Source organism: Elgaria multicarinata, chromosome 10 (genome assembly GCF_023053635.1).
Source record: "Elgaria multicarinata webbii isolate HBS135686 ecotype San Diego chromosome 10, rElgMul1.1.pri, whole genome shotgun sequence".
Classification (NCBI taxonomy): Eukaryota; Metazoa; Chordata; class Lepidosauria; order Squamata; family Anguidae; genus Elgaria; species Elgaria multicarinata.
In genome coordinates, this window is record NC_086180.1 from 93969586 (window position 1) to 93985766 (window position 16181).

General features: G+C 41.4%; 1 protein-coding gene across 1 annotated transcript in view; it reads right to left on the reverse strand.

Annotated features, from left to right (window-relative positions):
- Positions 1 to 654: 654 nt before the first annotated feature.
- NOP14 (NOP14 nucleolar protein) overlaps positions 655 to 16181 on the reverse strand; it is a 98192-nt gene continuing 82665 nt past the window's right edge. The window contains exons 15-18 of the mRNA XM_063135864.1: positions 8838 to 8985; positions 2056 to 2171; positions 1478 to 1633; positions 655 to 944 (exon numbers count right to left, since the gene is read on the reverse strand). Coding sequence (XP_062991934.1) covers positions 851 to 944; positions 1478 to 1633; positions 2056 to 2171; positions 8838 to 8985 — 514 coding nt within the window. The 3' untranslated portion in view covers positions 655 to 850. The remainder of the gene's footprint in view (positions 945 to 1477; positions 1634 to 2055; positions 2172 to 8837; positions 8986 to 16181) is intronic.

Genomic DNA, 16181 nt, shown 5'->3' on the forward strand with positions numbered 1-16181 from the left:
CAATCCCCCCCCACCACCACTGGAGAGAGGAAATAGGGTTTTCCCCATCCTTCGCCATCTTTAATGCAGTGGGGGAAAGGGACAAATGGAAGATTTGCTAGCACTGGGGTGAAAATCCGCCAGATATGTCTGCCTGGGCCAATGAGGGCCGGACATGGGGCATCTGCTGCCCTCCCGGGCCCTGGCAAATTTTTGCCCCAATTCTACAGAAAACTAGTTTAAATTGACCAGGAAAGAAGCATTAAAGCGGATATATGAAGAGATGAGGAAGGGGCAGGTGAGGAATGAATGGGCGTGCTGTTTGTTCCCAGCTTAAAAAACAGAGTTTATAAGATAAAATTCATTACATCCAAACTGGCCATGCGCATTGGATAACGGACATGACGTCTTCCACAATGGATCCACTTCATTGTAGGGAGGGACAAGAGAAGCAAATATCATAATGGACATATGCCTGGGATATTTGGTTAAAGATCTGTTTGAGGGTACCGTGCTAGTTGTTTGCAAGATGGCACTTCGTAGGGGCAATGGAAGGGTTGAATAGGGCCAGTCTTTGTTCAAAAGTAATGTTTCAAACTTTATGGAAAAAATAAGTTTAGTATCAATGCTGCTAAGTCTAATGTACTCAGCCAAAAATTGTTTTGAAAAAGTATACCAAATATAATCTTCCATTTTATTTAGAATGGGATTATTTTGTGATAAGGAAGTACCCATTTGTCCAGTTTGTGTTTGTTTTCCCAGAATCACTACACACACATATAAGATCCATGCAAAATTATTGAAACTTTCCAAGCTACATTAAAAATAGAAATATCCTTGGTTTTCCTTTGTACAGTATATGAGCAAATTCTTAAAACTTCTTTCTCTTCATTGCTTTCCAATCACCTTCCTGCTGAGCAAGGTTCCTGAAGAGTCGTTTCACTTTTATTTTTCTTTCAGAATCCCTGAAAATTAAAATAAAATTATAAATATATTTTGAGCTACATGCTCAGTAAAACATTACATATATCTTATATTCAATCTTTGGTTAAGTTAAAGTTGAACTGAAAGATCTAAGAAATCCTCACCCATCCCTTGCAGCTTTACGATTCTATGAGATGGGTACAAAATCGGTGGGCTGCAGGCAGCACCCAAGACCCTCAATATTCATTACCATCGAAAAAAGGGGAAAAACCAAACACTCTAGGAATGGGCTCTATGGTTCCTGCCAAAGAAGCTTCATTTCTCAAATGTTCCCAGTGTGTCACTGAAGTGTCCTAAGAAGCAGTACTCTCGTAAATAGATCATTTTCTGAACTGACAAGATTTGTATCTGTAGCCAATACTGCACAGTATAAATATACATTCTGCCTTATGAAAAGTTTGATTTTATGTGAAATCTGGAAATTTCTACACAAAAACGGTTGTGTAGAAGTTATCACCTTTTCAAGGACAAGAAATATTCAATGTATTTGGAATGTAAATGAATTATGTATTACCTTTCCATGATTTCTGCAAGATGCATTCTAGCAAGGAACTGGTTATCTTTGCGGATCTCACGAACAGCTCCTTTAAGTTCACGTTTGTGCTTATGAATTAGATGTTTTCTTTCTTGCTCTCTCTTACTGCTTTCTTGTTTTCTTCCAAATTCCAGTCTGAAATTACATAATCCCATAATTTGTTTAAAAGTTAACTCACAGGCCTAGCACTGGCCTACTACTTTAAGATGATTACCTCACAGACATATATTGTAAGGGCCCAAGCAATGCTGGGTATATCAACTAGTCCCTTCTAAAGGGCTGCTATGGCTGCAAGTATCCAATTCTGACCAAGAGAAAAGAAAGCTACAGCTGCTTTTCAGAAGCATGAATCCTTGGATTTCCAAACCTTAGCTTGAGTTCAATGTTGAGTCGAAGTGGATTGACTCCAAATTGGTTTGAACAGAAGCAGGCCATTTTCCAAATTGCCAAATCGGGTTCCGAGTCAAAGTGATACATCAGTTCATACTCCTACTATATATACATGCAGTTTATGCATAATTTTTATCTTTATGTCTACCAGAATTAGAGATACTCACACTTTCATTATTTTGGGTGTGTATAGCCTCAATGGCACTGGTTTTTTCTTTTCACAGACCAATGGATAATGTTGTTCTTGGACTTCCAGCTGTTTCAGAACACTGTCATGAAATTCCTAAAAAGGCCAAGAGATTCCACTTTATTAAGCATACAGCAGAACAAGTCTTGTTAAGAAAGAATCAGCCTAGCTTCTGCAAAAGGAACATCTTTCTAACTAATCTTTTGGTGTTCTTAAGTGTCACCAAGCATGTGAATGGGGAGATATGACAGGCATTATATACTTTCTTTAGATAAAGTCTTTCAACAAAGGCCTTTAAGTGAACTTCGCAATCATGGGATAAGAGACCTTTAGGGATCAATAACTAGTTGAAGTACAGAAAGCAAATGGAAACAAGCAAGCAGTGGAGATCTGTATTGAGACCAGTGCTATTTATTATACATAAACATTCCAAAGTCAGGAGAGCAGTGAGATAGCCCAAGTTTGGGAATAACAAACCATTATGCAAGACAATAAATCTAAGCAGACTGCAAACAGCCCAAAAAGATTTCTGCAAACTGTATGAATGGGCAACAAAATGGCAAATGTAAGTAAGGCTCAATGTAAGTATGTCTAAAGTAATATGAGCTGGGTAAACAGGCTAAATTGCCTAAAAAAGGTGGTGGTAAGACCTTTGTTCCATCTTGCCTAAAAAAAACTTTGTTTAAAGAAAACCTCCCTGAACCCTCCCCTCTATTAGATAATTTCCAATTGGTCCCTAGTATTCCATTCTTGGGCAAAGTGCTGAGAGAGTGTGGTGGCTTGTGAGCTCGAGGGATTTCTGGATGATGTGAATTATCTAGAGCCTTTTCAATCTGGCTTCAGGCCTGGTTATGGGACAGAGACTATTTTTGGCTACCTTGGTGGATGATCTACGCTAGGAACTGAACAGGGGGAGTGTCTCCCTGTTGGTTCTGCTGGACCTCTCGGCAGCTCTCAATACCATTAACCGCGTGGCATCCTATTGGGGCATTTGCCTGAAATAGGGCTGGAAAGCACTACTATATGGTGGCTCTGGTCCTTCTTGGAGGGGCAATCTCAAAGGTTGTGCTGGGGGATTTCTGTTTGCCTGTAGTGCAACTCGGGGTTCCATCTTATCGTCCATGCTATTTAATGTTAAAGGGTATGTCCAGAATTTTGGGGTTTGGTACTTATCTCTATTTCACCTTTCCATCTAAATCTAAAAAAGTTCTTCTAGTTCTAAATTGGTGTGTGCTAAAGAAATTGAAGCTGTTCCTGATTAATTGAAAGGCAGATCAGGGAATAGGGATTGAACATGAGCTGGATGGGGTTACACTCCCCCTGAACATTCAGGCTCACAGTCTGAGTGTACTCCAGGACTCTGCCTTGAACCTGGATGCATTTGCATAGCTGAGGCCAGTGCACCAACTGCATCAATTCCTAGAAATGTCTTATCTGGACACAGTCATACATCTCGTCTGGACTTCTTTAACAAGCTACACATGGGACTGCCTTTGAAAACTGTTAAGAAACTTCAGATGGTCCAGGATCCTGCAACTACACTGTTGACTGTGGCTGGTTATAGGGGAAACTGACTCCCTTGTTACAACAGTTTCATTGGCTACCAGTCTGCTTTCAGGCACAATTTGAAGTGCTGGTTATGACCTATGAAGTCCTATACTGCTTGGGACCAGGCTACCTGAAAAACTGCTTTCTCTCATATGACCCTGGCCTGGTCTTAAGATCTTTGGGAGAAGCACTGAATTTTATTAGGAAAAGAACTTGAGATTGTGACAGAAAGCTCAATAAAGATGTCAACTAAGAATGCAGTGTTGATGAAAAGACAAGTTTCATGCAAGGAATTATTAGAGAAAGATTGAAAATAGAATGGAACATTGGTACTTACCAATGTTCCTTCTGGGTGTGTGTGTGGAAGGCATCCTACAATGGGTTAACATCTCCTATTGCCCAGAAAAGACTCATGTGACTGAGTTTTAAGCCCTCTATCGGTCTGAAGCTCCTCCTAGCCAGTTCTGTCTGTGGCTAAATGTCAGAAATGGAGGAAGAAAACGTCTAGTTGTATCATAGGTAAGGAAGAACCACAGAGGAACAGATAATTTTTTAATAACTACTTAGAAATTTACAAACTTTGAGGCTTCTGAGGAGAAGGTCTGGCCATCCAAATGCAGAGACAAGTGGCCTGATTACCTATACAGAGTCGGTGGTGTTGCAGGGTGTGGTTGGCATGCCTTCCGCACACCAACCCGGAAGGAACCTTCTCAGTAAGTACCAATGTTCCATTCTCCAGGTTGGTGTAAGGGAGGCATCCCACAAAGGGACATGCTAAAGCTAAAAACCCTTATTTGGGTGGGAAAAAACTGAGACTGAGTCTATTATATTGTTACTACTTGCTGGAGGACTCTCTTGCCAAAGGAGGCATCCGCTGAGGCATATGTGTCTATTTTGTAATGTCTTATGAAGGAATTAGGACTTCTCCAGATGGCCGCCTTGCAGATTTCTGCCAGAGGAGCTTTAGTACTTAAGGCGGCTGATGTGGCTGTGGCTCTAGTGGAGTGACCTGTGACTCCTAATGGTTTGGGGAAGTGTGAAGCCTCATAGGATAAAAAAATACATGCTAGGATAGAATCTTCTTGCCCATACTAATAGGGTAAAAGGAAACAAACAGTAAGTCAGATGTTCAAAAAGACTCTGCCCTTTTTAGGTAAACTTCAATGGCTCTGAGGACATCCAGTTTGCACCAGGCCATCTCCTGTGGATGAGAAGCATTACGACCTTATGACCTACGGAATAGCATGTTCACGTTGGGGAGAAAAGTCAAATCTGTTCGAAGGACAACGGAATCCTTATGGAAGGTGATGAGGCCTTTTCTGATTGAGATGGCAGATAATTCTGAGATTCTGCAAGCAGACACAATGGCCACAAAGAAAATAAATTTTGTAACAGAATTCATAGCAGGATAGATGTAATTGGTTCAAAGGGAGGTTTAGTCAATGCAGAAAGTACAATTTGTAGGCTCCAGAAAGGAAACCTTTGGATTATGGGAGAACTCTTTTGAGTGCTGCTCCGTGGAGAAATATTTTGATGTGAGGGTATGAACTTAGTGGCTGCCTACTGGGCTTGGAAAGGACTAATGACAGGGCTGACGTTTGTGCAGGGGACCCAGTATCAAACCCATCCGGAGGTCTTCTTTAAGAAAGGCTAGGAGTTCCTGACACTTGTGGATTAAGTTTCTCTCTTTCACTCTCTTTCACTCCATCTGCAGAAGGCCTTCCAAGTTGTTTTGTAATTTCTGGTGGTAGAATCCTTGCAGCATGCCAGTAGGGTGCATATATAACATCCTCAGAATAACCCAGAGATAAGTAGATGAACCTTTCAACAGCCAGGCAGCTAGTTTGAGCCAATTTGGGCCTGGGTGGAGTATTGGGACATGAGATCTGGGGCAGGAACCATGGACCTTGCACTGCTAGAGCTAGGATCTCGGAGAACCAGTGGTGTCGTGGTCAGAAGGGGGCTTCTAGGACTACAATCACTTGTTCCTTTCTGATTTTCTGCAGAACTCTGGCGAAGAGGGGGATTGGAGGGAACGCGTAGAGCCTCTTTCAGCAAGCTGATGTATAGTTCTCTCTCACACTAGAGGCATTCAAGAGGCAGCTGGACAGCCATCTGTCTTGTATGCTTTAAGGTAGATTCCTGCATTGAGCAGGGGGGGTTGGACTCGATGGCCTTATAGGCCCCTTCCAACTCTACTATTCTATGATTCTATGATGTGTTGGGCTGATGTGAAGGCTAAATTCTGCTCAGCCCATAATAGCATGCTCTGGGCCTTCAGGTGTAGGGAACAGGATTTGGAACCCCCTTGACACATTGTGTGGGCTTGTGTTGTCCGTTCTGATTAGGGCATGAGAATGCTTTCAGATCCAGGTGGACTGCCCTGAGCTCCAGCCGGTTGTTGCTGTGGTGTTTTTCTTCTACATTCCATTTTCCTTGGGCCAGGAGTGAGTTGCAGTGGGCTCCCCACCCTTCGAGGATGGCATCTTTTGTCACTGTGATCCTCTCTGGCTCCTGGAAGGGACTGCTCACCTGTAGATTTTGGAGGTCTTGCCACCACCTGAGGGAATCTCTGACATGCTGAGGGAGGTGATCCTTCTTTGCTATTTGAGCTTAGAAAGGTAATAGGTACCACTGAAAGGCATGAGAGTGCAGTCTGGCCCATGGGAGAAAGCCAAGACATGAGATCATCAAATCCAGAAGATGTGCAGCATCCATTAAGTTGGTTATTCTTTGATGAAGAATTGACCTTGAATGGTCCTGAAGCTTGACTAATCTCGCTCTTTTTTCTGTTTGTGATAAAAACGTGTATTTCTAAGCATTCAATAGTTGTCTGAAGAACCTGTGAGGCTTTCTGACTGGAAACAGACTTATTAGTGACACCATGATCTTGGTGAAGTTATGAAGTGCAAGATAATGATTGTTGTTTCTTATGTTGTACTGGCTCACTAGCTAGGGAGACAATTGCTTTGGAAAATAAAGGTTATAATTCCTCTTTGTTAAAGAATCGATCGGATGAGGAATGGTCTGCAATTTCGATGTCTGACCATCCACCCTATCCCCTTCTGAAAAGGACACCTGAAGTGAAATTATGGAGAAATCACTGTCAGGATGGGGCTCAGACAAGGTGGTCTTGAGTTTATTAGCAGGACCTGTGGCTGTGAAGCGTGGGTCTGGAGAGTCATCCCCAGAGCCCACTGATGTGTGCAGACTATGGGAAGGATTGGGCTGTTTTGATTTTGAAGCCTTATTTTTTAATTTACTTTTGTTTTTGTTTTCTAGGTGGGGAGGAGGAAGACTCAGAAGTATGCAAGCTTCTGGTGCGTTTTGCAGAATGGCTTGATCTCATGGCTTGTTTATATAATAAATCATCAGTCAGATTGTCCAGTACTGCCTTAGCAATCTGTGCTAAGACCGATTTATCTGTTTGAGCCATGCTTCAGATAGGTGGAATCAAAACTGCAAATTAAAATGGCCATGGATTTGATCTCGATGTTGTTAGAGCATCTAGCTGCTCCATTGCTTCCTCTTCCTGTTCTGAGTGGAGAGGGCTAGTGGTGTGCTGGGCCCCAACCCCCTCAGCCTGGGATGCTTCTTTTGAGACCAGAATCACACCATTCCTGGTGTCTAAAGGACTCAGCAAGGGGCCGTAGCCTCTAGGCTGGTGATCTCCTTGATCCTCTGTGGCTGGAAGGCTCAGAGGGCACTGGTAGTTATCTCCCTTTACCTTCCTGTGGATCATCCTTTTGTCTGCCATGGCTTCTTAACATCTCTCACAAGAGTTATTGTTTTCTTTTTCTTTTCAGGCTTTGAAATGGTTTTCTTTTCAGGTGGGTGGGTGGGTGGTAATGGAGAATGATAGACAAGTGGCAGAGAAAAAGAAGCAGAAGAGAAACTTTTTTTGGGGGGGTGTAAGAGAATGTGAAAAAAACAAAGTCTGGATATGAGAAAAAGGGTGAAAGAGGTAAGGAGATTGAGAAATCTTACATATAGAAATAAACTGAAGCTTGAGATAGGAGGAGATGAGAAATAGATCTGTCCTGAGCAAAAAGCAGGGCTGAACGGGCTAGGAGGAACTTCAGACCAACAGAGGGCTTAAAACTCAGTCATGTGAGTCCCTGGTTTTCCTGGGCGATAGGGGATGCTAACCCATTGTAGGATGCCTTCCTCACACTGGGCCTGTTCAGACAACCATGGTTAGGCCACTAATCCTTTTGCAGCAAATGGTTAGTGACCACGTTTAAACTGTGGTTATGTAACCACCATGGCTAGGAATGGTTCACACGACACACTAAGTCATGGTTCACACAACATGCTAAGCCATAATGTTTAGCTCAAAATGCTTCACCATCATGGTTTGTGTTGTCTGAACTGGACCAATAACCTGGAGAACAGCCACTGCCATACTGCTTTTGTATGAATCTACGGTGCAGTGCATTTGGTCATTCCACCTCAAAAGAGTATAACATATGTAGAGTAGGGCAGTATGGTCAAGAGAATACCCTACCTTCCCCTCAGAGGACTGGCTAAAATGTTCAAAGGCTTTTTAGTTTGTAGGAGGGAAGACAACTAAGCGGTCATGGTAGAGGTTTATAAAAATCATGCATGAAGTGGAAAAATATGTATGTCTTCTTATATAATACTAGAACTTGCAGTCAACAAAATTGACTAACAGAATTCAGATCACCACGAAAGGTTCTTCCCACAACACATGAGACTTATAGAAGTCACTGTCACATTATGTCATCATATAATGTCATGATGGCCACTAGCTTATTGGCTTTAAAGCAGATTAGACAAATTCATGGAGGTATGTCTATCAGCAGCGAGTATAGCTAAATAGTATCTCTAGGTTCAGAAGCAGTATGCCACTGAACACCAGTTTCTGGAGTGGTGGAGTGTTGCTTTTACACTCAGGTGCTGGGCTTCAGGGAAACATTTGGTTGGCCACTGTAGGAAACAGGACTAGACTGACCTTTGGTCTGAGTACCCAAGCTTGGATAACATTAAAGGCCATAGTCAGATTAGTTTGGTAAATTGCGCTTAAGAATTCTGCCAATGTGCCTTCTCATCCTGATGATTTTTTTGATGACTAGCAAATGAAAGGACATAAGTGTACCATATGGGAAGCTACCAAAAAGGTTTATGTGGGGAGGTAGCTTCACAGAATGTTTTCACAGACTTCATCTCAATGAGAAGGCAGCAAGTTGTTACCTGCAGTTTTGTAGGATACTTGATCAATGGGAAGTGTGTACTGAGGAGCTTATGGATGGGTTGCACTATTTCTTGGAAGGATGGAAGTGATCCATACAGAACTGCACATCTCTTAACAAGATCCAGGCCTAGTCCTAGGCATGATAACCTGTAAAATAATAGTCATAACCAGGTCAAAATCATAAGCACAAAAATATTATGGTGAACTCACACTGCATTTTTAATGCAAAATTTAGCTGCAGCATTTAGCTGCAGCCGTAGTAAAATTGCAAGGAGAAATGTCCCAAAGTGAAAAAATATCTTCTAATGCATAGTGTTGGGACCCCTATTCTTCTGACAGCATCTTGACAAGGGAAGAGGGCTTTCCCAACCCATTGGGCACCTTGAAATGCTCTGAGTTGATAGGTAGAGGGGAAAACTGCACATTTCTGGTTAGTATTCAACCATGGTGCAGCACTAGTTATGCTTTGTAAGTACTGTTTTTTTGCTAGTGCAACATCGTTAGTGCTAGCTCTGGGGCACATGTGTATATTCCTTCTCTGCATTACCCTCCCATACTTACTACATTTTTAAAATCCTGCTCTTTCTCCAAGGATACCTGGGCATCATATACCGAATGCCCAATAGTGCTTCTTTTTATCCTCACAACAATCCTGTCAGTTTGATTAGGCTGAAAAGTAGTGGGCCAGTGTCCGAGTTCATGCCAATGAGCCACTTAAAAATCTGACATACAAACTGCATGATAGCATTAGGTTTGCTTGCTCTCTTCGTGTTATATTTCACTTCACCACCCTGGGCTTTGGGGACCATCCACTGCAAGAGCAAAGCAGTCAATAGGGACTGCTGAGAGAGAGAGAGAGAGCGAGAGAGAGCGAGAGAGAGCGAGAGAGCGCGTGTGCTGAGGTAATTTCTTATCACACCCAAGAACACCAAACGATGAGAACAAAATTCTTCTGACTTAGGGATAGGCCACTTGTGTCCCTCCAGATGCTTTGACCTACAACTCCCATCAGCCCTAGGCAGCATAGCAAATGGTGGGGGATCATGGAAATTGTAGGTCAAAATATCCGGAAGACTACAGGCTGCCCACCCCCCATCCCTTGTAGCCCATGTTTTTAGGTATTCACTTTCTATTCCCCAAGAAAACGGACGACTCTATGAAATTTCCTACCCCACAATACTGTGGCTAAGTTTCCCCCCCCGCCCACCCCAGGATAGTGTTATGGTGTCTATCCCTGCAGCAGCAGAACTCATCCACAGGCAGTTTTTAGTCACCAACTGCTACATTAGAAGACTGCACTGGAGAATGCGTCCAACCAACTCTCACTGCAGAGCATGAATGGATAAGATTGGTCTGCAGACTTGGTTGATATGGGGCATCATATATCTAACGCTCAATAGTTCAAACCTATTTCCAAAAAGGTAAGGTAGGATAAGTTCCCCACAGTATGATTCTGTGCCTGGTACCAAGGAGCCACAAGAGGCAGTTCATTTCTATAAAAGATAGTTTATAAGGTTCCAATTCTTCAGAATATTTTCAAGTGAAGTCCTGGCTGCAGCACTGGTGCAAGCAGCAGAGGTTTGGGTTTTTCAACAATGGTACAGGGAGAAGAGCATAACCAAAATGGTACATAGTTAACATTCAGGGAGGGCAGGACAAAGCACCGGCAGAAACAAAAAAGGAATAGACACTATGGATGGAAAGGATTATCCAGCAGTGGTGACCTGCAACGTGTGTGCAATGTTTGTTTTCCTGCCTGAGATCAAGATGGTGTACACCTGCAAGCTGGTTATACTATTGGAAGAAAAAGTGAGAGCACTTGAGCGGCAAGTATCCACCCTCCAAGGAATAAGAGAAGACATAGCGTTCTTGACAGAACGGTGAAACTGCAACAGCAACGAGAAGCACAGGAGATGGAAGAGCAATGGCAAGTGGGGAATGCTGAGATGAGGAAAGCCAATGAAGAGGAAACTCCCTGGAAAAGGGTGACAGTTAGGAGCAGAAAAACTAGGAAACACTCTGCACCAGTGGAAACACTAGAGCTATGTAACCACTTACAGGTACTGGAGGATGAGAAATACAGGAGGATGAGCCTGGTAAGCTCCATCGAGAACATCTGGATTAAAATAAGTGGCGCAGAAGTGCCGAAATGGCGTCAGGAAGGCTAAAGCTGTGAATGAGCTGAGATTAGCGAGGGATGCTAAAAGCAATAAAAAGGCTTTCTTCAGATATGTGAGTAGTAAAAGACAGAGGAAAGAAATGGTGGTTCAACTGCTTAATGAGGATGGCAAATTGATAACAGATGACAAAGAAAAGGCTGAAGTGCTCAATTCCTACTTTGCCTCAGTCTTCTCCCAAAAGTGGGTCTATAACCCCCAGGAAAAAGTGAAGCAGAAGTTGATTGTGCAGGATTACAGTTTGAGATTGATAAACAAATGGTCAAAGAACACCTAATTTCCTTGAATGAGTTCAAATCTCCAGGGCCCAATGAACTGCATCCTAGAGTAATGAAGGAGCTAGCGGAAGAACTCTCAGAACCTTTGTCTATTCTCTTTGCAAAATCATGGAAGACGGGTGAGGTGCCGGACGACTGGAGGAGGACTAACGTTGTCCCTATCTTCAAAAAGGGCAAAAAGGAAGAACCTGGGAACTACAGACCAGTCAGTCTGACATCCATCCCTGGGAAAATTCTGGAGCAGATTATAAAGAAGTCAATCTATAAACACCTTGAAATCAATGCGGTGATCACTAGAAGCCAACATGGATTTGTCAAGAACAAGTCCTGTCAGACAAATTTGATCTCATTTTTTGATAAGGTAACCTCCCTTGTGGACCGTGGGAACGCTGTGGACGTCATATATCTTGACTTCAGCAAAGCTTTTGACAAAGTACCACATGACATTCTGATTAACAAACTAGCTAAAAGTGGGCTAGATGGAACAACTATTAGGTGGATTCACAGTTGGCTACAGAATCGGACTCAAAGAGTACTTATCAATGGAAACTTCTCAAACTGGGGAGAGGCAACGAGTGGGGTGCCGCAGGGCTCAGTCCTGGGCCCAGTGTTCTTCAACATTTTTATTAATGATTTGGATGAGGAGGTGCAGGGAACGCTGATCAAATTTGCAGATGACACCAAATTGGGTGGGATAGCTAATACCCTGGAAGACAGAAACAAACTTCAAAGTGATCTTGATAGGCTGGAGTGCTGGGCTGAAAACAACAGGATGAAATTTAATAGGGATAAATGCCAAGTTCTACATTTAGGAAATAGAAACCAAAGGCACAGTTACAAGATGGGGATACTTGGCTCAGCAATACCACAAACGAGAAGGATCTTGGAATTGTTGTAGATTGCAAGCTGAATATGAGCCAACAGTGCAATATGGCTGCAAGAAAGGCAAATGCTATTTTGGGCTGCATTAATAGAAGTATAGCTTCCAAATCACGTGAGGTTCAGAGGAGGGCAACCAGGATGATCAGGGGTCTGAAAACAAAGCCCTATGAAGAGAGACTGAAACAACCGGGCATGTTTAGCCTGGAGAAGAGAAGATTGAGGGGAGACATGATAGCATTCTTCAAATACTTAAAAGGTTGTCACACAGAGGAGGGCCAGGATCTCTTCTCGATCCTCCCAGAGTGCAAGACACGGAATAATGGGCTCAAGTTACAGGAAGCCGGATTCCAGCTGGACATTAGGAAAAACTTCCTGACTGTTAGATCAGTATGACAATGGAACCAGTTACCTAGGGAGATTGTGGGCTCTCCCACACTAGAGGCATTCAAGAGGCAGCTGGACAAGCATTGTTGCGGGAGTTGGGGCTGATCCAAGGTGACAAAGAGATGGAAAACACGGAGGTGGAATCTGAAACAGAAGAAGGAGCAGTTGGAGGTGTCGCTGTAGGGAATGCAGGGAAGTGAGAAGAGAGAAGAAGACTGACCGGGAGTGGGGACTGGAGGTTGCTGGATACCGGGAGTTGTCATCCCCCCTCCTCAAGGGTAGAATTGCCATGCGGGAGGTTGGACACCTCCAGAGAAGAAAGGTGGGGAAGGGCTTAAATGTGGGGATGGGTGGGGGTGGGGTGGGTGGGGGAAGAGGGGGGAATGTATGTATATGTATGTTGTTGTTTTTTCACTAGAGAACCATTTGAAAGAAAAGACAATAATTACATGGAGAATCGAATGAGAATTACTACATTAAACGGCAAAGGGTTAGGAACAGTGTTAAAAAGATGGAGAATAGAAGCTTTACTGAACAGAGATAAAGCGGATATTATATTTTTACAAGAAACGCATCAAGTTAAAGAAGGAGTTAATGAACTTAAATTGAGGTGGGCAACCACGTATGAAAAAGCATATGAATTGTCAAAGTCTAGGGGTGTAGCGGTGATAATCTCGAAGAAATGTGGTTTTAATGTGTTACAAGTAAAGAAGGATACAAGGGGGAGATTTATAATAATTCAAGGAGAAGTGGGATGAGAAAAATACACATTGGTGAATATATACACCCTGAATGAGAATCAGGTGCAGTTTTACTAACAAGTGTTTAGAGAAATGGGGGGGTCTGCAAAATGGATCAACAATAATGGCTGGAGATTTCAATATGGTTTTAAATAAAAAGAAAGATAAGTTGAAGCCTACAGCACAAGAAAAATGTAAAAATATTACAGGGTTATATAAAATTATGGAAAGAAATGAGATGCAAGACGTGTGGAGGTGGATTAAAGGGCAAGAATCAAAGTACACATACTTTTCCTCAGCTCACAATAATTATTATAGAATTAATTACATTTTTGTATCAAAAATGTGTCGAAATTAATAAATACAGAAATAGGGATAATCAAAGTTACGGATCATGCTTTAGTTAATGTAGATATCGAAATACAGAAGGATTACAGGGATGCTAGAAGATGGGGATTAGAAAATAGATTACTTAATAGGGGGAAATTGTGAAGAAAATTAAGAAAGAAATGGAGGATATTTGGGCAATCAATGACACAGGACAATGTACCCAAGCAATATTATGGGATTCGATGAAAGCGATTGCTAGAGGGATTTGTATTAGGGAGACGTGTAGGATGAGGAGACAACAAGAAGAGAAAGCAAAGGAATTAGAGAAGGAGATTAAAAAATTGGAGGGGGAATATATTAAAAATAGAGATAAGCATTTATATGTGCAACTGCAGGCAGAGGAAGGAATGGGAGGAAATGAACACTGAGGAAATACAAAAGAACTTGCTATATTTAAAAAGACAATTTTTGAACATAGTAATAAGAGTTCTAAATGGCTGGCGAGATCCATGCAAAGAAGAGTAAGAATTTAATTGGAGTAATTAAGGATAAAGCGGGGAAGAATTGTAATTTGATGAAAGAAAAGTTAGAAATTTTTTGAAATTTTTATCAGGAATTGTATACCTCAGAGAGTAAATCAGGGGAAAAAATTGAGGCATATATAAAGGAACACTGGAAAATAAAGCTACAGGATGAAGATAGAAAGGAGATGGATCGAATAGTGACGGACAAGGAAATAGAGGAGTTTATTGATGGGCTAAAAGGGGGGAAGTCACCAGGATTAGATGGATTGGGACCAGAATATTATAAAATATTTAAAAGAATGTTGATACCTAAGTTAGTAGTGTTATATAATAGGGTACAAGAAAGGGAAGCGATCCCACCATAGTGGGAACAATCATTGATAGTGTTAATACCAAAACCATAGAAAGACCCGACAGAACCTGGGTCGTATAGGCCCATCTCGTTATTGAATCAAGACGCAAAAATATTGACAGCAATTATGGCTAAAAGGATGAATAAGTTTATAGATAATTATATCGAAAGGGACCAGTGCAGGTTTGTAGCAGGAAGACAGATGTCTAATTTAATTGGAAGAATTAAATTAATTAAATTAATTTAATTAAATTGAATTTAATTACAATAGATATAATTGGGAGAAATAAATTTAAAGAGGGGTTGATAGCCTTAGATATTTTTAAAGCCTTTGATTGCGTGGAATGGCCAGCGCTAAAAATGGTAATAGAAAGATTAGGATTTGGTGAGAGATTTAAAGGTATGATAAACAAGTTATATCAAAAAATAGTGCATGGATACAGGTAAATGATGGGTTGACAGAACGAATTTTCCTAACCCGAGGTACACGGCAAGGATGTCCCCTTTCCCTGATTTTACTTGCATTAGTAATAGAAACATTGGCAATAATAATTAGAAAAGATGAAAATATCAAGGGGATAGGAAGTAGAGAAAACCAAAATAAGTTTGTTTGCGGATGATACTTTATTAACTATAGAGGAGCCTTTGGAGAGAGTGGAAAGGGTTAAACAACATCTGAAGGAGTTTGGTGGAATGACAGAGCTACAGATTAATTGGCCTAAATCAGATATGATGTTATTTAACTATAATAAGGAACAGATTCAGGAGGGGTAAGTAGAAATGTAAAAATTAAAGTGAGGAGGTCTATTAAGTATCTGGGAGTATATATAACTGAGGATTTAAAGGATTTGGGAGAGAAAATTTTTGAAGGGCTGAAACAGGAGATCAAGAAAAAGATGGAGGAACTTAGGAAAATAAGATTATCATGGTTTGGAAGAATAGCAATTATAAAAATGAAGATCATACCAAAGATTAATTTTTTGTTTAGAATGTTACCAATTAAAGCGTCAGAGGCAGAAGTGAAATATTGGCAAACAGTAGTTAATAATTATGGTAATGGGGTTAAGAAAGCAAGGATCAATAAGAAGATATGGTATGAATCTCCAAAAGTGGAAGGATTGGGTCTCTCTAATATAAAGTGGTATTATATTGCAAATCAATTAAGGTATGTGATAGACGGGATGATAGGAAATAAAGATTTAGAATGGTTAGAATGGGAGATGCAAGAGAAGAAGTATAGGTTGGAGAACATTTTTTTTATAATTAAAAAAAAAAAGAAATGGGGGGGAATAGAGAACCCCCTGATGAAAAATATAATAGAGATTTGGGCCAAATATAAAGAAAAATTAATGCCAAAGACATCACCCCTAACGCCAGTGGTGATGATGGGGAATTTCCCAGAGAATTTGAAGAAAGAATTGGAGAAAGATTTAAGGGAAAAGGGAATAAATAAATTAAAAGATTGGATGAAGGAAATGGATCAAGACAAAAAAAAAGAGTTAGTAAGAGAGAGGCGAAATGCTTGGCTGGAGGCACCACAACTAGAACAATGGACAAAAAAGTGAAAAGAGGAAAATATAGAGTGTAGAGAGTGTACAGAAATGGAAAGGTTGATTCTGTTTCCTGACTTGGAGCTGAGCAGAAGCAGGGAAGAGCAGCTGGCCCAGCTCAAGTAG